This window comes from Perissodus microlepis, chromosome 1 (assembly GCF_051167445.1).
Source record: "Perissodus microlepis isolate ML-2025 ecotype Zambia chromosome 1, ASM5116744v1, whole genome shotgun sequence".
Classification (NCBI taxonomy): Eukaryota; Metazoa; Chordata; class Actinopteri; order Cichliformes; family Cichlidae; genus Perissodus; species Perissodus microlepis.
Window position 1 is genome coordinate 2,258,429 of NC_140461.1, and position 20,000 is coordinate 2,278,428.

General features: G+C 41.0%; 3 protein-coding genes across 3 annotated transcripts; 1 reads left to right on the forward strand and 2 right to left on the reverse strand.

Annotated features, from left to right (window-relative positions):
• Positions 1 to 2,514: 2,514 nt before the first annotated feature.
• On the forward strand, positions 2,515 to 3,857 carry LOC146393094 (uncharacterized). The gene is made up of 3 exons (XM_084926224.1): positions 2,515 to 2,712; positions 2,792 to 2,921; positions 3,419 to 3,857. The coding sequence occupies exons 1-3, from the start codon at positions 2,649 to 2,651 to the stop codon at positions 3,585 to 3,587; spliced, it is 363 nt and encodes a 120-aa protein (XP_084782350.1). The 5' UTR covers positions 2,515 to 2,648; the 3' UTR covers positions 3,588 to 3,857.
• A 2,949-nt stretch (positions 3,858 to 6,806) lies between these two features.
• On the reverse strand, positions 6,807 to 18,956 carry LOC146393095 (gamma-aminobutyric acid receptor-associated protein-like 2). Its single transcript, XM_084926237.1, has 4 exons — positions 18,702 to 18,956; positions 16,237 to 16,292; positions 15,978 to 16,150; positions 6,807 to 7,291 (listed from the first exon to the last, which is right to left on the reverse strand). Exons 1-4 carry the CDS (start codon positions 18,733 to 18,735, stop codon positions 7,201 to 7,203), a joined length of 354 nt encoding a protein of 117 aa, XP_084782363.1. The 5' UTR covers positions 18,736 to 18,956; the 3' UTR covers positions 6,807 to 7,200.
• On the reverse strand, positions 12,738 to 15,971 carry LOC146393096 (uncharacterized). The gene has a single exon (XM_084926211.1). The coding sequence runs from the start codon at positions 14,845 to 14,847 to the stop codon at positions 14,035 to 14,037; it is 813 nt and encodes a 270-aa protein (XP_084782337.1). The 5' UTR covers positions 14,848 to 15,971; the 3' UTR covers positions 12,738 to 14,034.
• Positions 18,957 to 20,000: the final 1,044 nt, after the last annotated feature.

Genomic DNA, 20,000 nt, shown 5'->3' on the forward strand with positions numbered 1-20,000 from the left:
ACTGCATGTCCTTAAGTTTTGTCTTCTCTCTGTCATAGGGTGTAAGCAGACAGCTGCCCTTCCCTAAGTCTGGCCCTGATGAAGCCTGTTGGAGAAAAGGTGGTGCAGTGTGCCTGCTGTTATGGAAGGGGGATTATCTTTAGAGACTGAAACCGTTTTTATAGCTGTGTTACGTCCCCACATGACATGTTTATTTCTGCTGTAAGTTTGGACATTTGAACACGAGAGTCTGGGGGACTGATTGACTGCTGGGAAAGTGTTTGGTTTGTTTTTTTCCACTTAGACGTTCTTTCAGTTTCACAGCTTCACATTTCTCTGAGTCAGTGAAGCTGAAATAGGCTGATAGCAGCGGTCTGGTTAATTTGGGAGGTCACGCAGCCTGGTCTGCAGGAATTACACAGAGATGAAAAGTTTCTGTTTCCCGTTGAGGAAAAACGGGACTTGCCAGTTTTCCTAGCAAAGCTGCTGCTTATCTCTTTACAAAGATAAGAATGAAAATTGAAAAAATGCAGGAAAATTAACCTGACTGCTTAAAGACGCAGATCTGGTTAGTTTTCCTCATGGATCTGACTCACTGAGGAGGCGTCTCTCTCTATTCTGCTCTGAATTATTTACGCACATCCCTTTAGTCACCACTGGAAGGACGGAGTTTCCTCTTGTTATGACTTATCATCACTAATGCAAACAGTGAATTATGGGTGACTCAACACCTTAGCAACCGGGACACAGCTTTTAGGGATTTGGCTTCAGCGAGCCTGGCTGCGGTCCAATCAAAGCAAGCAACAGTCCCGTTTTTTCAGAAAAAGCTTTCTGACGCACAATGTGAGATGGGGCGGCATCACATTTAGCGGGACCGGCCCTTTTGTTCCCTTCTGTTAAATGAGTTGATTGCAGCACTGATAGGCTCAGACTAAAAGAAAGGAATCTGCTTGTTGCACCAAAATGCTGGCCTGCAGGTCATGTGTTTGTTTCCCTCACTATGGAGAGACTGTATATCATATTTCAGCAGGTATATTCCAAACATTTCACATAATGTACTGTCCCAAACTCAAACTCTGATTTATTAAAAAGCACATTTAAACACACAGGTGCAATATTAGCATGTGCATTTTTAAATCAGTCAGTGCGCCCAGGGTGGCTGTGGCTACAATGTAGCTGCCATCACCAGTGTGTGAATGTGTGAGTGACTGGATGTGTAAAGCGCTTTGGGGTCCTTAGGGACGAGTAAAGCGCTATACAAATACAGGCCATTTTAAATATATAGAGTCACGACCCAAAAAGGGATCAGAAACACAAAGAGCATCAGACTGGTGTCAAACACCACTCTAGTTTTAAACAAGTTGATGTGTCACAGCAAACAGAGGTTTATTTAAGTAAATTAATTAATGTATAACACAATAAAAATACCAAAATAAAATGAGATCAAATAAAACATGAAGCACATTATTTTGAAAATCCAAACATATATAAAATAATGAATAAGACAAATAAAATTCCCTCTGAAGTTAAATGAACACATTTAAGCTCATAATGAAAGTCAACAAGAGGAAATACGCTTGTTTTCCTTTCACTTCTCTCCTTTTGCCTCCTAAACGAGCTCACCACAACGAGGAAGTAGAAACACAAAATTGCACACAGTCACAATAAATGTGCGAGTTTTCTCAAAGTGTGAAAACAGATTCACAGAAACTTTTTTCTGGAGGAAGTGGACGAGGAAGTGAAAACCGCCACACAACTCACAATGTCACCCCACAGCGCTGCAGTCCGGCCTGTGAGTACCTGGACAGGTGCTTTATGTTTCAGACTCAACACGCTGAAAATAACAGAGATCTGTAATCTGTGCTCCGACCTCACAGGTCAGAGGTCGTGCTGACTGGAGCACTGTGACTTTGTTCTGCTAATACTACCAGTATTACTGTTCATTACAACAGTATTACTACCATTACTACTGCACTACAACTTTGTACCATATGTGCTTTATAAAATTAAATTCATATCAAACATATTAAACATAGCTGCTATGATCATTTCTACTCATTCCTCTGCATCTACCAGCAGTGTCGAGGCTCTGCGGTCAGAGGGTCCCAGAGGAAACGAAGTGACTGTTTTTAATGTTTCTAATGTTTCTAATGAAACGGTGGAAGGACTTTATTTGTATTTATTTAAAATGAGAAATGCCAGCAGCTTGTGGCCCCGTCCCTCTCTGAGCCTGGGTCATGTCATTGTTGTTGTTTTCGAATCGGATGAGTTCTGCCAATACAGACCGATCAGTTTGTAATTTTCACATAAAGCTCTGCCGAGTTTATTTCTCTGATTTATTGACAACAAATGAGAGAAATTAAAAAAATGAGAAATAGATCAAATGTGATATTCAAAGACAGATTTTTGCACCAGTTAAAAGTAAAATGAGATTTCGTTGCATTTTCTTTTGGGGGTTTTAGCATCATTTAAAAAAAAGAAATCCTCTGTAAGGGGTTTCTCTGAATCCTGTCAGAAAGGAGAAGAAGTGGAACCGAAGGGGAACCGTGACTTCTTAGAACACACTGAGCCATGAACGTGGACGTCGGATATAAAGGGAGCAGAGAGCAGGTCAGAGCACATCAGCCCTGCACATTCAAAGAGAAGAACATCTGTCTGTGTCGGGAACCATGAAGACTCTGCTGGCTCTCACGGTCCTGACGCTCATCTGCTTCCTGAAGCACAGCTCTGCCAGTGAGTACCGCTGACCTCTGACCTCTGAGCGCCGTGAGTCTGAACTGCACTCGTATTAACTCTGTGTGTGTGTTCACAGTGCCAGTCGCTATAGACATGGTGATAAACGGTGTCGAATGCTGCGAGGCCGTCACTAATAAAATCCACATCCCAGTGACAAAGGTGAAGCATGTGATGAAGACCAGCGGCTGCAGTCCTGATGCAATCATGTGAGTACAAGAAAGTCATGTGACAGGTGTTGCAGGTCTCTGTCCAGATGCAGAAATGTAGAGTGCGGCTAACCTGCATTAAATATCTTTGATGTTTTAGTTCATTTAGGAGGCATCGAATTTGGAGGAGTTGCAATTAAAGAGGATTTTAGAACTTTTTGACTTTAGAGGTAAAATAAAAATCTCAGTCTTCTGATTGAGACAGTTGTAGTATGTTATTGTGAAATAGGCTTACACAAATGCAGTTAGAACTGTGAGGCTCTTATTGTGAAAAATCAGCGTTCACTCTCCTTTGGCTCCATGTTTGGGCTCCACCAGTCTGAAACTCAGTAAATTTGATCGTCTTCTGTGTGTTCATCATCGATTGGTAAAACTAAGTACTGAGAAAAATGAAACTGGCTGCTGTGTGACTTATTTTTCAGCTTCTTTCCATCAGTGGCCCTGTTTGCGATGTTGTGATGTGTGCATTGACACTGTGTGTCGTGTGTTTCTTACAGCGTCACTACTCTGAAGAAGAAGTTCTGCCTTGATCCTGAATGGAAACATGCGCAGATGCATCTGGAAGAATTCAAGAAAAGATCAGCGCCCACCACTCTGGAACCTGAAACCACTAAAGAAATGAAGACAAACGTCTCGTCCACCACTCTGAAGCCCACAACCACCTGAGTCTGGAATCCCAGAAATGATCAAAGTGGTTCTCTTCTAGATTATTAATCTGATGAAGCTATTTGTTGCTCTCATGTGTTTTGAACTGTTGCAGAACTTTGATCATTAATGATGATCACACAGAAATGTTTCTAGTTTAAAAGCTTTAAAGTTTTTCTTTCTTGGATGTTTTTTATGAGAGAAACCAAGTACTGTGACTGAAAGTTTCAAATGTCTGTTCGTTATTGCTCCACCTTTCACAATAAAAGCTTTATTTTTGTACTCTTTAAAGCCCACTGAGTCCTTGTCTGAGCTTGTTGGTGTTACCACGACTGCTTTATTTAGAGCAGCTGTGAGTCATGAAGACATGCACCCATGTTATAATAATATTATGTTATAATAATAATCACAAACATCACTTTCATAAACACCCAAAGCTGGAATAAACCAGTGTTTGCTGTATACTTTTGGGACCTTTGTGTCTTCGCCATCAGCAGCCGCATCTTCTAACATTTATTTTTAATTATGAAAGATGGATTTTATTGTTGTTTCACCATTTTTGCACATTTTTTGTCAAAGTAAAAGATTTGACTTGTCGTTCTACAGAGTTTTAACTCAAAGCTGTCGACACGAGTGATGAAAACAAAGACGAGCAGCGCCGCTTCAGCGGCTCAGAGATCAGATGTTATTTAGAGAAAGAGGAACTTTGGTTTGTTTACACCCGAGTATCCTTAAAATTCAGAGAAAGAACGCAGACGTTACACGAGGAAGTGAAACCAGAAGAATACACACAGAAACACACAGTTTTACACAGATTGATCATGAATTAGTTTTAGGTAGTTAAATAAAAGTGTTTTATATGTTTCTGTTGTAGATTTTGTGTGTATTTCACATTTTTTGGAAACGATTACAAATGTCTTAAATCAGACCTTCCCAAAGGGGGGGCCCGCCCCCTAGGAGGGGCGCAGAGCCATGGCAGGGGGGGCACGGTATGAAAAGGAAAAAAACAAAACGCTTGGACACTGCTAGCAGGGGGCGCCCACAGACACGTAAAGCAGAAGATGAAGCATCGCTGAATATGTTTCCAAACCAACTTCATTCTAAGCCAAAGACTAGAAAATATGGTGAAGCAAATCTTCCCTTTGGCTTCACCTGCACAAGTGCCGAGGTCGGTCTCCCTGCAGGATTGGTTTCCCTGCGTCGGGAGCAGCGCTGGGTTGTTTAAATCACGGACAAACAGGATCCCACATTCTTGATTTTTAGTTCACAAACACTTCTTGTAATGACTAACTACTCCTGGAGATGTTTGCTCTTTATACAGTAAAGTTACAGCGGGATACAAATAACATCAGGCTGATCCTGCCACGATTTGTCCCCCGGTTCAAATCACGGACAAACAGGATCCCACAGCTGTTTATGTTTTTAAATCCATTTTGCACAGAGAGACATTTTTTGAAAAATGTATTGACAGCAATGTTGAATATTATTACACAGGAACAAAACAACTACAGTAAAATAATGACACCGTGACGCCTCTGCCTTTGTAAATGGAGGGACAGTAACTGCGTGTAAAACCTGCAGACAGTCAGATTATCATCTCATGCAAACAATAACGTGGCGCATAGCGTGACGTGAAAAAGGCACGTACCTTTGACGTTGCGTGAAGAACTCTGTATTCCTCGTCCACACGGAAACGCAAAAAATGAGTTTTTAAAAAATCTCCGTTTTCGGTGATTCGAAACGCCGTTTACGTGGACGAAACAGCTGCGCGTTCACAAATACCCGTGTAGGTGCGGACGTAGCGTAAAAGAGTTAGTAGTTTACTTTCTTGCTACCTGTGATTTATTGCAGATTACTTGTATTTGCTTAATTGTTTACTAAATGTTTGAGGTGTGAAATAAACCGCAATGGAGCAAAATATGGGTGCGCGCACACGCACGGGGGGTGGGGGGCGCGAACATTTTTCTTGTAAAACAAAGGGGGACCAGCAAAACCAGTTTGGGAACCGCTGTCTTAAATAATGATGTTAGTTTGGACATAACGTTGACAGTTTTTTTGTGCTAGCTTGAGTGTTTATGGACGCTAACACGGGAACGTTTGAAACATCTGAGATGTTTCCTGTAAACTTTTATGCATTTTCTTTAGTTTTCACAGTGAAGCGAGAGAAACATTCAGTGGCCGCTATAGTTACATGTAGTTAATAATATAAGAAGAAGAATTTGATCATTCCAAAAGAATAAAGTTAAAGCATTTAAAGTGACATTAAAGAGTTAAAATCTCTGTGAAAAGGTAAAATAATAAATAATAAATGTAGTGAGTGAAGAGGAGTCGCTGAGTTCAGTACTGAGTTCAAACGTCTTTGCTTTCGTAGAAGTCAGTAACCACATTCTCACAACCTCACTCAGATATGGAGTGTCTGGTTCCTGATTCGAGCTGCTAATACCAAGTATGAGAACTCAGCACGCAGACGTGCTTCCATGAACTTTCATGTGTCCCTGGTCGGTTTTACCCAGAAATCACTGCGGCAACTTCATCACACAGAAGAGCTCATTGCACTTTGTGCAGCGTAAAATGTCACGATTAGAAACTCTAAACAGGAAGTGAAAACTACTAAATGAATGAATGTTTTGCAATAAAGTGACTGAAAGTATCAAAGGTTAAAATCACAACACAAGTCATAAATGACACCAAACAAAAAGAAACTACACTTCCTCCTAAAGCGTTCCACAGCAACTCTTTACAATCAGATTTCACTAAAACCAAGGAGCAAAGAGTCAAAGCTCAGTGAATCATCACGCCTCAAACAACACGTTTGAAAAGAGATTATTCTGAGCGTATCATCAGCGCGACGTTAGGATCATCCTCAGTGCTGTGGGAGGTTTTCTGGATATTTGTTACACGTGCACGCTCCAGACCATCAAACAAATCTCAATATTAGTTAAAGATAACCTGAGTAAATACAAAATACACTTTTAATTGATCATTTCATTCATTCGGGGAAACAAAAGCTATGTGAAATGACACCACTCTGTGCAGATCCGTGATTCTCTGCAGCATCAATCTCGTCTCATTTGTAACAATGTTGTAGTTTTTCTTTGTTTTTTTGTCGCTGTTGTGTCATCTGTTAACACCTCGACTGGAGGCGACACTCATGGGGATCTTTTGTGCTGAAGAGTCACATGACCCCCCTGTTTGCATCAAATAACACACAGTTTGAAGAAATGAGGAAGGTGCCCAGGATTTATTTTTGGCTTTTTATTGGTTAGGTCATCCAGCTACCTTACCGTCAAATAATTCATTTTTTTAAATATCATCTTCAAAGAAGAAAGCACAACTGAAAGCAAAAGTCATTCACTCGTCACTTTTAAAAGGTGGAAACAATCAATAATAATAGTAAATCAAGGTTCCTACTAAAACACTCAAATCACAACATCAAACAAAGAGTAACTGAAATGTGACACACTGGATCTGTAAAGAGGAGGTGAGACATGAGCCGGGACAAGCACGCCGGAGTCTCCTAATGCGCATCCGTGTCTGTTCCAGTCTCTGAATTTCCCTCGCTGTCTCCCAGGGGCCAAGTGAGGGCTGTGATTGGATGTGGGTGTGTGTCAGGAGAGGCAGCTTTTATTTTCCTCTAAAAGCCAAAGGTGTTCTCCCCGCTGTAGGCCACGTATAAAAAGCCGTCCTCATCCTTCTCCTTCTCGTACAGCTGCCCCATCGTGATGCTGAAACATGGAGGGAGACGCAACGTCGTCACTGAACACCAAATAAGAAAACAATCCACCGCAGAAAAGACACCGACAAATCCGCCTGGTTAGCATTTTTTCATAAATAACACCAGAAATCTGTGAACATTTGGAGGAGTAAACGGCCTGTATTTGTATAGCGCTTTACTCGTCCCTAAGGACCTCAAAGCGCTTTACACAACCAGTCATCCACACATTCACACACTGGTGATGGCAGCTACACTGTAGCCACAGCCACCCTGGGGCGCACTGACAGAGGCGAGGCTGCCGGACACTGGCGCCACCGGGCCCTCTGACCACCACCAGTAGGCAACAGGTGAAGTGTCTTGCCCAAGGACACAACGACCGAGACTGTCGGAGCCGGGGCTCGAACCGGCAACCTTCCGATTACAAGACGAACTCCCAACTCTTGAGCCACGATCGCCCAAGTGATGCACACTAGTACATAAAGAGCGGCCGACAGCCTGTAAACAACGGTAGACTTGTGCGTAACAAGCAAGCGAATAATGAAGAAAACAGATTTTTAGACGGGAAACTGTTCTTGAAGAGAGAGAGAGAGAGAGAGAGAGAGAGAGAGCTGTGCATGAAGTGTGATTTTATCCTTTTTTTTCTTTTTTTTTAAACTTCTATTTTAAATGTATTTTTTTTTCACAAATCATGGTCACAATACATAATGAAAACGTTGCCATTATACAAAAAACAAAACAAAACAAAAAACCCCCCAAAAAAAACAAAAAAAGAGAAAACCCCCTCCCTCCCTCCCCACCCGAGGCTCATGTAAACATAAACAAAACAAAAACAAACAAAAAACGTATGTCACACATCTGGAAAACACGTTTTTATATAGTCAATAAATGGGTTCCAAGTCGCAGAGAATTTTTGTTGTGATGAGAGAACTCTGTATCTAAGTTTTTCCAGTGGTAAAAAGAAAAGCACCTCCTTTAACCATTGTATGTATGAAGGAGCCTTATCAGACTTCCAGTGGAATAGAATAAGTCTACGAGCAAGCAACGTAGCAAATGCTATGGCGTTTTCCTGAGATTTACTAATTTTGTATTGAGATGGCATAACTCCAAAAATGCCAATGTGGAAATCAAGCACTAAATTCTGCGCACTGATATGAGATAATACTTTAAATATATTTCCCCAGTAATTATCCAGGTTCGGACAAGACCACATCATGTGACCCTCATTTGCTGGATTATGTCCACACCTGGGACAGGCAGGATCGGCTTCTGGGAAAAATTTTGAAAGCCTCTCTCTTGTATAATGAAGACGATGAAGAATTTTAAACTGAATTAAACCATGGCGAATGCAAAGGGAGGAAGTATGTATACGATTCAAACAAGATCTCCACTCATCATCAGATAAATCCACCCCAATATCTTTTTCCCAATTATTTTTAGTTTTTTCCCAAGTAACAGGCCTTAAGCTCTGCATCAGTTTGTATATGGCGGAGATTCTCCTTTTGCCAAAAGGATCCATTTCCAAAATGGTATCCACTTGATTTTTAGGAGGTAGGTAGGGGAAAGAAGGAAACAATGTTTTTGCAAAACTTCGTATTTGCAGGTATCTAAACATATGTGAGGTTGGTATATTGTAATCTCTCATCAGAGCGTCAAAGGTGTTAAAAGTTTCTCCTGAAAATAAATTGTAAAAAAACTTCAAACCATTATTGTGCCAAATTTGGAATGCTTTATCTGAAATGGATGGCAAAAAAAAGGGTTAAAAGCAACAGGGAAAAAATTACTAACCTGTTGCAAACAGAAGTGCCTTCTGAATTGAAGCCATATTTTAATAGATGTTCTTACAACTGGATTTGTTATTTTCTGTTTTTGATTTAGAGCTAGGGATGAGGTTAGGAGGGGAAGTGGATTCGACATCAGTTCCATTTTTACCCAAGCCTCACCCTCGCTGTTCTCATAAACATATTTCCAGTGCAATAATTTGGTGATATTAGCCGCCCAGTAGTAAAAGATAAAATTTGGCAACCCTAGCCCACCAGCCTCTTTTAGTACTTCCAAATATGTTTTTGCTATTCTGGGATTTGAATTTTTCCAAATAAATGTTGCTATTAATCTGTCTAAATCTTTGAAACTTGATTTGGTTACAAAAACAGGAACCACTTGGAAAACATAGAGAAATTTTGGTAAGACTGCCATTTTAACTATATTTATTCTGCCTGCTAATGAGATTGGAAGTGTTGCCCATTTTTTAAAATCTTGTGATGTTTGTTCTAACAAAGTGTCAAAATTATGAATCCGCAACTCGTTCATTGTACGGGTTATATTTATTCCCAAATATTTAAACGTTTCTTTTTCTAATTTAAAAGGGAAGGCAGAGAAATCTTGCTCTATGTTATTAATAGGGAACAGTAGGCTTTTTGAATAGTTCAATTTGTATCCAGATATACGTCCGAAGTGGTCTAATACCTTAAGCAATTTAGGGATTGATGCCGTTGGGTTAGATATATACAGCAATAAATCGTCTGCATACAATGATACTTTGTGTACTGTCCCGTCCCTAGAGATTCCGGCAACCTGACCGTCCTCCCTAAGAGCGATAGCTAAAGGTTCAATTACTAAATTGAAAAGATAGGGAGATAAACTACAGCCTTGCCTGCAGCCTCTACCAAGCTGAAAAATGTCAGAGGTTACATTATTTGTCCTCACTGCTGCAACTGGAGAGGAATACAGTATTTTAATCCATTTTCGAAACAATGGGCCAAATTCAAATTTATTTAGGACCGCATGAAGATATGGCCATTCTATACGGTCGAAGGCCTTTTCTGCATCAAGAGAAATTATTATTTCTGACTTTTCTTTTGGTTCTGATGCATATAAAATATTAAATAGGCGGCGCATATTATAAAATGACTGTCGCCCTGGTATAAAGCCGGTTTGATCAGGATTAATAATTTTTGGCAGTGTAAGATCGATTCTATTAGCTAAGATTTTTGTGAGAATTTTGTAATCACAATTTAAGAGGCTCACCGGTCTGTAGGAGCTGCATTGTGAGGGATCCTTACCCTTTTTGTACAGCACAGAAATTATGGCTTGTTTCATAGTATCTGGTAATTTCTCTTGAAACAATATTTCCTGGTATACATCTTTGAGTATTGGTGCTAGTTTGTCTATAAACATTTTATATAGTTCAATAGGGAAACCATCAGGTCCCGGTGCCTTGTTACTTTGCATTGATTTAATTACTTTGACAGTTTCACTAATGGTTATCTCTCTATCAATTTCTGTTCTGTCATTTACCGATATTCGTGGAATCGGTAATCTATCAAGCGTTTCAGCAATCTTTTTTTCATCAACCGGATCTGAGGTATAAAGATTGGAATAGAACATTTTAAACTGGTCATTAATGGTTTTCGGATCGGACGTCTTTTCTCCAGAGGTTTTACAGATTTCAGAAATCGTGTTAGCTGATATGGATTGCTTAATTTGATGTGCCAAAAGTTTTCCGGCTCTTTCCCCATGTTCATAGAACTTTTGCCTTGATTTGAAAAATAAACGTTCTGTTTGCTGAATGGACCGAATTTTGTATTCTGAATTTAGTAATAATTTTCTCTTATATAGGTCTGGTGTTGGATTTTCTGCATATAAGCAGTCAATCTCTTTTATACTGTTGGCTAGGTTGTTCATTTGTTGTAAGTATTTCTTTTGTTGAAATGATACATATGAAATTATCTGGCCTCTAAGATAGGCCTTTAATGCCTCCCATACAACAGTCATTTTCATCCCTTGGGTTTGATTTGTCTCTAAGAAAAACTGTATTTGCTCAGAGACCATTTTTTTAAATGAGTCTTTAGTTAGGAGTAAAGGATCAAGTCGCCAGGCCGGTTTTTGACTTGAGCGTTCATAAAAATTTACATCTAATTGTACTGGACTATGGTCTGAGATAACAATAGAGTTATATTGGCAATCTAAAACCTTGAGAAGAATTCTATTGTCTACAACAAAAAAATCTATCCGTGAGTATGACCGGTGCACTGGTGAGAAAAATGAGAATTGTTTAGATGTAGGATTTTTGTTCCTCCAGGGGTCAAAAAAAGCATAAGATTGCATAAAGGATTTTAGAACATTACCCGCTTTTGAAATTTTGCTATCAGGTTTTGGGTTTGATCTGTCAAGTTGAGGATTAAGTACGCAGTTAAAGTCACCACCCAGTATCAAATGGGACTCTGTTAAATCTGGCAGGTGTTTTAAAAAGGTACAATAAAAATTTGGGTCGTCCCAGTTTGGTCCATATACATTAGCAAGAATTACTTGTTTCCCATACAACCTGCCCTGTATAATAATATATCTCCCTCTGGTATCTGCCACAGTTGATAGTGGAATAAATGGAATCCCCTTCCTAATTAGAATAGCCACACCCCGTGATCTATCCTCAAATTTTGAGCTAAATATTTGGCTTATCCATGTTTTTTTTAGTTTAATTTGTTCACTTGATCGGAGGTGTGTTTCCTGCAGATATACAACATCGGATCTCAATGATTTTAAATGAGTAAAAACCCTTGTGCGTTTAACCGGATTATTTATACCTTTAACATTCCAGCTTATAAAACGAAGAGGCAGATGACTTTGCGAGCTTGCCATTCAGGTACCAAAATGCAGGTGCAGAAAAAATATGTCGCAACCTCTGGAACCCCCCCCCCCAAAAGAAAGAGGGGGAGAAGAGAAAAAAAAAAAAAAAAAAAAAAAAAAGGGAAAAAAATAAATAAATAAAACGAGCCTCAAAACCCCATGCTGATCTACTACAGGGAGTGCAGAATTATTAGGCAAATGAGTATTTTGTCCACATCATTCTCTTCATGCATGTTGTCTTACTCCAAGCTGTATAGGCTCGAAAGCCTACTACCAATTAAGCATATTAGGTGATGTGCATCTCTGTAATGAGAAGGGGTGTGGTCTAATGACATCAACACCCTATATCAGGTGTGCCTAATTATTAGGCAACGTCCTTTCCTTTGGCAAAATGGGTCAAAAGAAGGACTTGACAGGCTCAGAAAAGTCAAAAATAGTGAGATATCTTGCAGAGGGATGCAGCAGCCTCAAAATTGCAAAGCTTCTGAAGCGTGATCATCGAACAATCAAGCGTTTCATTCAAAATGGTCAACAGGGTCGCAAGAAGCGTGTGGAAAAACCAAGGCGCCAAATAACTGCCCATGAACTGAGAAAAGTCAAGCGTGCAGCTGCCAAGATGCCACTTGCCACCAGTTTGGCCATATTTCAGAGCTGCAACATCACTGGAGTGCCCAAAAGCACAAGGTGTGCAATACTCAGAGACATGGCCAAGGTAAGAAAGGCTGAAAGACGACCACCACTGAACAAGACACACAAGCTGAAACGTCAAGACTGGGCCAAGAAATATCTCAAGACTGATTTTTCTAAGGTTTTATGGACTGATGACATGAGAGTGAGTCTTGATGGGCCAGATGGATGGGCCCGTGGCTGGATTGGTAAAGGGCAGAGAGCTCCAGTCCGACTCAGACGCCAGCAAGGTGGAGGTGGAGTACTGGTTTGGGCTGGTATCATCAAAGATGAGCTTGTGGGGCCTTTTCGGGTTGAGGATGGAGTCAAGCTCAACTCCCAGTCCTACTGCCAGTTTCTGGAAGACACCTTCTTCAAGCAGTGGTACAGGAAGAAGTCTGCATCCTTCAAGAAAAACATGATTTTCATGCAGGACAATGCTCCATCACACGCGTCCAAGTACTCCACAGCGTGGCTGGCAAGAAAGGGTATAAAAGAAGAAAAACTAATGACATGGCCTCCTTGTTCACCTGATCTGAACCCCATTGAGAACCTGTGGTCCATCATCAAATGTGAGATTTACAAGGAGGGAAAACAGTACACCTCTCTGAACAGTGTCTGGGAGGCTGTGGTTGCTGCTGCACGCAATGTTGATGGTGAACAGATCAAAACACTGACAGAATCCATGGATGGCAGGCTTTTGAGTGTCCTTGCAAAGAAAGGTGGCTATATTGGTCGCTGATTTGTTTTTGTTTTGTTTTTGAATGTCAGAAATGTATATTTGTGAATGTGGAGATGTTATATTGGTGTCACTGGTAAAAATAAATAATTGAAATGGGTATATATTTGTTTTTTGTTGAGTTGCCTAATAATTATGCACAGTAATAGTCACCTGCACACACAGATATCCCCCTAAAATAGCTAAAACTAAAAACAAACTAAAAACTACTTCCAAAAACATTCAGCTTTGATATTAATGAGTTTTTTGGGTTCATTGAGAACATGGTTGTTGTTCAATAATAAAATTATTCCTCAAAAATACAACTTGCGTAATAATTCTGCACTCCCTGTATTATCCCTGAGATCGCAACCCTCCAGGCTAGGATAGCACAGTGACTAAACGTACTGTTAACCCTCAAACAGCCCCTCAACTGGGCAAATATATAACATTTAATAACTAAACAAAACTCCAAAACTTATATTTTCCACTTTCCCCGTGTTTATTCTAATCAAATGCCCCAGAATAACAGCAATATCTCGAACATATCAAAAATCGGAACGAAGAAGGAAGGCAGAGTATTCATAATAAATTAAATCAAAATCATTCTACCTTCCGGCCTTTTATGACTATGGCCCAATTATTTACTTGACATCTCCCCAACACCGACGTATAACTATGTCCCTTGAGTTCAAGCAATCGCACATGTGGAGTCCAACTTATCTTTTCTCACTCGGCCGTACCTCTCACGGCCGTAGTAAGTCTTTTTGGATAAAGTCTATTGCAGCCGCTGGGTCGGTGAAACGATTGTCCTGTCCCGTAGGTGAAGTGATGCGGAGAACAGCTGGAAACAAAAGTCCAAACTTAACGCCAGCGCAGCCTCGGAGCAAACGTTTAGCCTCCATAAAAGCAGCTCGTTTCTTTGCCACCATTGCTGTAAAATCAGGAAAAATGCTTATCTTCATGTCCTGCAGCAGCAACGGCTGCGACTCGGCGGCCCTTCGGAACACCTCTTCCTTCTCTTGGTAATAGTGAAACTTCACCACGATTGCCCTGGGGGAGTTTCCCTGTTGACCCAAGCTTCGATGAGCGCGGTCCAGCATCGGAGTAAAGTCGAGGCCCAGTATGTCTTTCAGCATTGTAGCAATAACTGCAGTAGGTTTCCCGGTGTTTTCAAAGCCCTCCTTCACCCCTACAATGCGTGCATTGCACCGGCGTTGTCGCCCCTCGATGTCGTCCAACTTGCTGGTCAACTTAGCAACGTCCGATTTCAGCTTGCTAACCTCATTTTCCAACTCCACTGTCTGGTCTGAATAAGTATTCAAAGCAAACTCAACACTTTCCAAACGGGTCTCTTGCTTCTCCAGATCTTCTTTGATTGTGTCTATTTTATCATTTAAATCTTTCGTGCTTGAATCGATACGGTCCAATATCCTCTTTTCAGAGCTAGCAACAGCTCTCATAATCTCACTCATGTCAGGGGGTGGTGCCTCCGGTCTGTCTTCAGCATGGTCCGAGGCTTTTGCGGCCTGCTCTTTCCCCGATCTAGTTTTGCTCATATTTCGTACACCGTAGCCTTGAAGATGTAAAAAGTGCCTCAGAGCAGCACACGGGCGTGTTATCGTACTGATGTTAAAAGTTCGTTAGTTTTGGAGCAATGGAATTATGAAAAAAGTTAGTCCATTGAGGAGCCCTGTACAACACGTCTTCACATGGCTACCACACACGCCCCCCTAACCACATAGCTCGTGTGATTTTATCCTGGTGGAAGCAAAACAGCAAAATTCAGAGTGAATTCATGACGATGTTTATGTGAAGCGTAGTTTGGATCTTCTTTTGCTGCTGGTTCGGTCAATATTGTTTGGAGAGAGATCAAACTAACAGCTTTAGAATCATCTGCACAAAGACGTGAACACAAAGCGCGGACCCGCCGAAACATCGGAATCAGCGAGCTGTCGGCTTTCAGCCCCGACCGTGTCCGTGCCGTCGGGTGAGAAAGGCGACATCTCACTGATCCTGATGATCCTGATCCGTCGGCGGCTCCGAGCTTTGTGTTTACGTCTCTGTGCAGAATCCGTGTTCCTGCTCTCATTCACTGTTTTAGCTGTTTGGTGGTTGTTGAAATTTTGTGACGTTTCACCTGAGATTCTGGCGTTTCGGGCAAAATAAATTAATATTAAAAAATCGATTCAGGATTTTAATGAATCGATATCACGTTATCCAAGCCAGAATCGATTTTAATCGATAAATCGATAATCAAAACCCACCCCTAGTGGAAACTGACCCACTAACACTGAGATACTGAGACGTGCAGCATTCTGACGGCCGAATGCTGAGAGACAAAACTGAATGAGTACAGTATTAAATGAATGACGGGAAGATTTACAGTTTTCATCTGTTGTGTTTTGCAGCAGATTAAATATCTTCCTGTCAGGCCTTCTTTTATCATTCGTCCTCCAAAAGCCGAGCAGATTAATGGAAAATTAAAGATATCATAGATATGATGTCTTTTATCTAAAGACCTTTGAAACTGAAATGGTTAATGGTGGCGGCCACCAGTATTCGTTTACAATCAAACATTCAACCCTCACACGACCTGAAGTTACAGAGCGAGGTCATTTCAGATCTCATTATTTTACTTGATAATATAAAAATCAGACAACGAGGTCCTCTGAAAGGCTGAGCTCACCTGGACTGAGGCACCGTCTTATCCACAAACAGGAAGATGGCCTTCTCCGAGGGCAGCTGGATGCGTTTCCTGATGATCCACATGAACTGGGCCACTGTGATGTCAGAGGGGACCAGGTACTTCCTCTTGTCGATGTCCACTATCTGTGATCCCGACACTTTCTCCACGATCACCTGAACGCAACAACACACACATTTCATCATCAGCGAACTGGCCGACTTGCAGAAGCAGCCGCCCACGTGTCGTCGCGCTCACTCACCGGGACGCGGTCAGGGTACTTGTTGCGGATTTTGGCTGACTCTATGCATCGATGTTCTGCAGGAGACAAAGAAACATGCGGGTTATTCTGACGGGTGTTTCTCGGCACCTCGGGCTGTTTCCAAGTTACATAAAATTTTTTTAAACAAGGCTAATGAAAGTTAACCAAAATGAAACTATGAAGAAAATTATTATTATTATTTTAACAATAATGAAACAAGAAACTGACTCTGAGTTCTCACTTGATTAAACCACAGAAACAAACATGATTAAAAAGACAGAAAACTACAATAACGATCAAACAGATGCAAATTATAAGCAACAAATAACAAAAAACAGACATTACAAAGAGCCGCTATTCATTGCAATCTAATGTTCAACTTAATTCGACATATTTATATTGCCCAACGGCTTTGCATGATTCACAGTTCAAAATAAGCCTCCTTTATCTCACACAGAGCCTTGTTTCATATGAACATCCACCAGGAGCAGTGGATATATGACAGGGTTTAACAAATGCAGATTTAAGTCCACTTCAATCAGTGAAAAAAGGTTTTCAGTAACTTTCTAAATGCAAAGGCAAGCTTTTGCTCCCTGCAGCGCCCCCTGTGGTGTGGAGGCTAGCTTCAGCAGTTTGTTTACATGTACCAAATATTATCAGCCTTCCTAAATGATCAATAAAAGCTACATTTCAAAAAGCAGCTGACTTCTTCAGTTTAAGTCTTTAGGTCCCTGGTGGTTATGTGAGGAGTTCTTCAGAGAGGTTTGTTTAGAAAAAACCTTCCTCAGACAGCTCTCAGCACCTCCTGCTGCTGATTATGTACAGAGATCGATATCTGACGGTGGAGTTGTTGTCAGTTAACACCACCTCTGGCCGCCCGAACACCTTCGATCCGCTCACTCAAAAGAAGAACATGCAGGCACTGAATCTTTAATAAAACATCACCATGTTGCCTCTATGATATCACGCCGCATGCATTCCTGCAAGTATTTATTCTGGCAAATATTTGCACTAAAGTAAAATAATCACTCTTGTTTCTAACAGTTCAACAGCTCCTTTTCCTTCAGATCATTCGTTTTCACTGTGTCACAAATGGACAAAAATCCTTATCGGGGTTTGTGGTCAGCTGGCTGAAACAGCGCTCGGCATGAGGCCGCAGGAACCACATCTTATCTTTCACAGGAAGCACCGGGGGTGCCCTGAGCTCCTGTTCAGGTTTCACAGTTGGCCGCCATAGACATGCTAATTGCTGCAGTTGCTTCTAGTTTGCATGGAAGATACTGAATTATCTGCAAACCCTCGCTAACTACTTCCTGAACTGTAGTGAAACACAAAGTGCAACGCAACCCAGAAATTCGCCTTCCCTGCATTTTTCTCATTTTTACAGCTAGAAATTAGCGAGCATTTCCAGACATGTCAGCATCTTCCTTCCAAACAGCGACTGGGACGACGTGTAGCGACTTAAGCAATCGCAGGAAGGTCCATACAGGTAGCACCTTGTACCGTAAACCTCCAACCAGTCCCCTCATTGATCTAGGACCGTGTGACTCTGTGGGGCCTTGTTCACGCCACCCTACAGCATCACAATGGCAAAATGGTGGACAGGTTAATGGTCATGTGACTACAAACCCTGAATAGTGCTAGCTTGAACCCTTCACCAACATGTGCTTGTCTTTCTTAACGGAGATAACATTTGTACTATTTTAAATCCTACAAATAATATTTCATGATAACTTTCAACCACTGGTAGAAGTCAGCTTACACAATATTTATTACAATTGCGTAATTATAGAATAATACAATATTTTTATGTGAAATTAATGGATATAAAATTATATTACAGTAACACAATCACAGGGAAGGTGCTCCTGCAATATTCAGTACTTCACCAAGTGAGTTTTCCTGATTACCTTGATTTACTTTACTGTACTTCAGCTGTAACTGAGCACCTCTTTAAATGATCCCTCAGCATATTTACATGTCTAAACAGATGTTTCCAGCTGTGTTGCATGCGGCTGGCCCGCAGTGTTAGAGCTGTTTGGTCATCCAGCTGCTGATGAACTGCGAGCAGAGGCGAGGCCCGACTAGCAACTTGCTGAGCCAGTATACACGATTAGCCTGAAACTGGGTCGTCGTGTTAACAACAAAGACACGATGGTTTGTCCCCTTCCACGAGCCCAGTACACGGCTTTAATACTACAGGTTTAAAAATTAACGTTAACAGGAGCGGACATCAACATTTACACCTGTATGTCCCCGTTAATGGATCGCTGGCTCCTCTATGGACAAAAGCCTGGAGGACAGGCCCGGCTCCCCGCAGGGCCCGTTTACCAGCGACACCTTAGAAACTTTAAAGCCCACATTAACTCCCATACGGAAGAATAAACAGCTAGACTTTTATAACATAATAATAACAACTCATAACTATTTTTCCTCACTAATCAGAACATCGCCTCCATTCTCACCCAAAGAGTGGTCTTCTTTGAACATCCATTTCATGTTTGCCGTTTCCGGGCTCCTCTCGTCGGGTGCAGCGGGCTGTAAACGCGACTCACGGTTAAATTTGGGGCTCAACAATCTTCCCGCTCGCTGTCCTCTCAGTTTTAACCACAAACGAACACGCGGCTCGGCACCTCCCAGCGCTCCAGCTACACAACAACAACAACAACAACAGCAACAATCCTCTTCTTCACGATCAGCCTGCTGAGCTCCGCCCAGCCCGTGACGTCACCAAGGCCCCTACCATTCCTCCATGTAAAGGGGGGAGAGAAAGACGGAAACATCGACTCTTTCTCTCTGTAAACGTAATAATAACGAACAAGCAATGGCGAAATGCATCATAACTAGGCTAATAACCACATAAGACCTAAGTAAGATTAAATGTTTCCATTTCGCTGTATGCACAAGCCGATATTAACATTTCACATGGTAGTTTATGCACTGTTCCCCCCGTAGTGATGCGCAGTCATCTCCTCGCTACAACATAAACACAACCAGCATTACAGCATTGTCCCCACAGACATGCGCAGTTTGAATCCCCTAAATGCAACCATTACTTTCGTTAACAAATGCTGAGTATTAAGAATGTTTTATGATGTCGTGGCAGGGCTAAGACCTCTACATTAATTAATTGATATTAAGATATAAATGAATAAATATCTATCTTCCTGTTTTGCTTTGAAAGGAGAGATCCAGAGCACAGCCTCCAACTACAAACCCATGGCCTTGGTAATTCTGCTTCTGGAGGTGTTGCAATCAGAAACGTGTCATTGCTTTTTTTTCTCTTCTCGTTTTATTCGAGTAACATAGAACTAATCTGTCCTGAACCTTACATAACAGGGGGGGTCAAACTCATTTTACATCATGGACATACAGAAAGAGCTCTGGTAGCTTTTTGCCAAGACTGTCCTGAATTTTGGACTAACTAAAAGTTTATATTTAAAGAAGAAAATAATAATTTAAATTTATTTAAAAAAAATAATATTTTTTTCTGTTTTTCTATCTATTACTGGCTGTGGGCAAGGTCTTTGTCAGTAAAATAATTTGAAAAAATCTGAAAATACAAATAAAAGCTCAATAACTTGTGCCCTGGGTATGGCATCTTTTCTATACCCATTCAGCCCACGGACTTTATGTTTGACATTCCTGTTTTAGAGTTTTACAAAATAAATAAAAACCAAAGGCATGAATACATCTGGGATTTTTAAAAACCTTTCCAAAAGCTGACTCACTAAAACAATATTTTTAAAAAGCTGGCATTAAGT

Bases quoted from the DNA above. Each gene is read 5' to 3' on its own strand.
- LOC146393094 (XM_084926224.1), top strand. From the start codon at position 2,649: ATGAAGACTCTGCTGGCTCTCACGGTCCTGACGCTCATCTGCTTCCTG. The intron at 2,713-2,791 runs GTGAGTACCGCT...GTGTGTTCACAG, and splicing joins CCTGAAGCACAGCTCTGCCA to TGCCAGTCGCTATAGACATG. The intron at 2,922-3,418 runs GTGAGTACAAGA...TGTTTCTTACAG, and splicing joins TGCAGTCCTGATGCAATCAT to CGTCACTACTCTGAAGAAGA.
- LOC146393095 (XM_084926237.1), bottom strand. From the start codon at position 18,735: ATGAAATGGATGTTCAAAGAAGACCACTCTTTGG. The intron at 16,293-18,701 runs GTGAGAATGGAG...TGTCTCCTGCAG, and splicing joins CAAAGAAGACCACTCTTTGG to AACATCGATGCATAGAGTCA. The intron at 7,292-15,977 runs GTGAGCTCAGCC...TCCATGTTTCAG, and splicing joins AAGACGGTGCCTCAGTCCAG to CATCACGATGGGGCAGCTGT.
- LOC146393096 (XM_084926211.1), bottom strand. From the start codon at position 14,847: ATGAGCAAAACTAGATCGGGGAAAGAGCAGGCCGCAAAAGCCTCGGAC.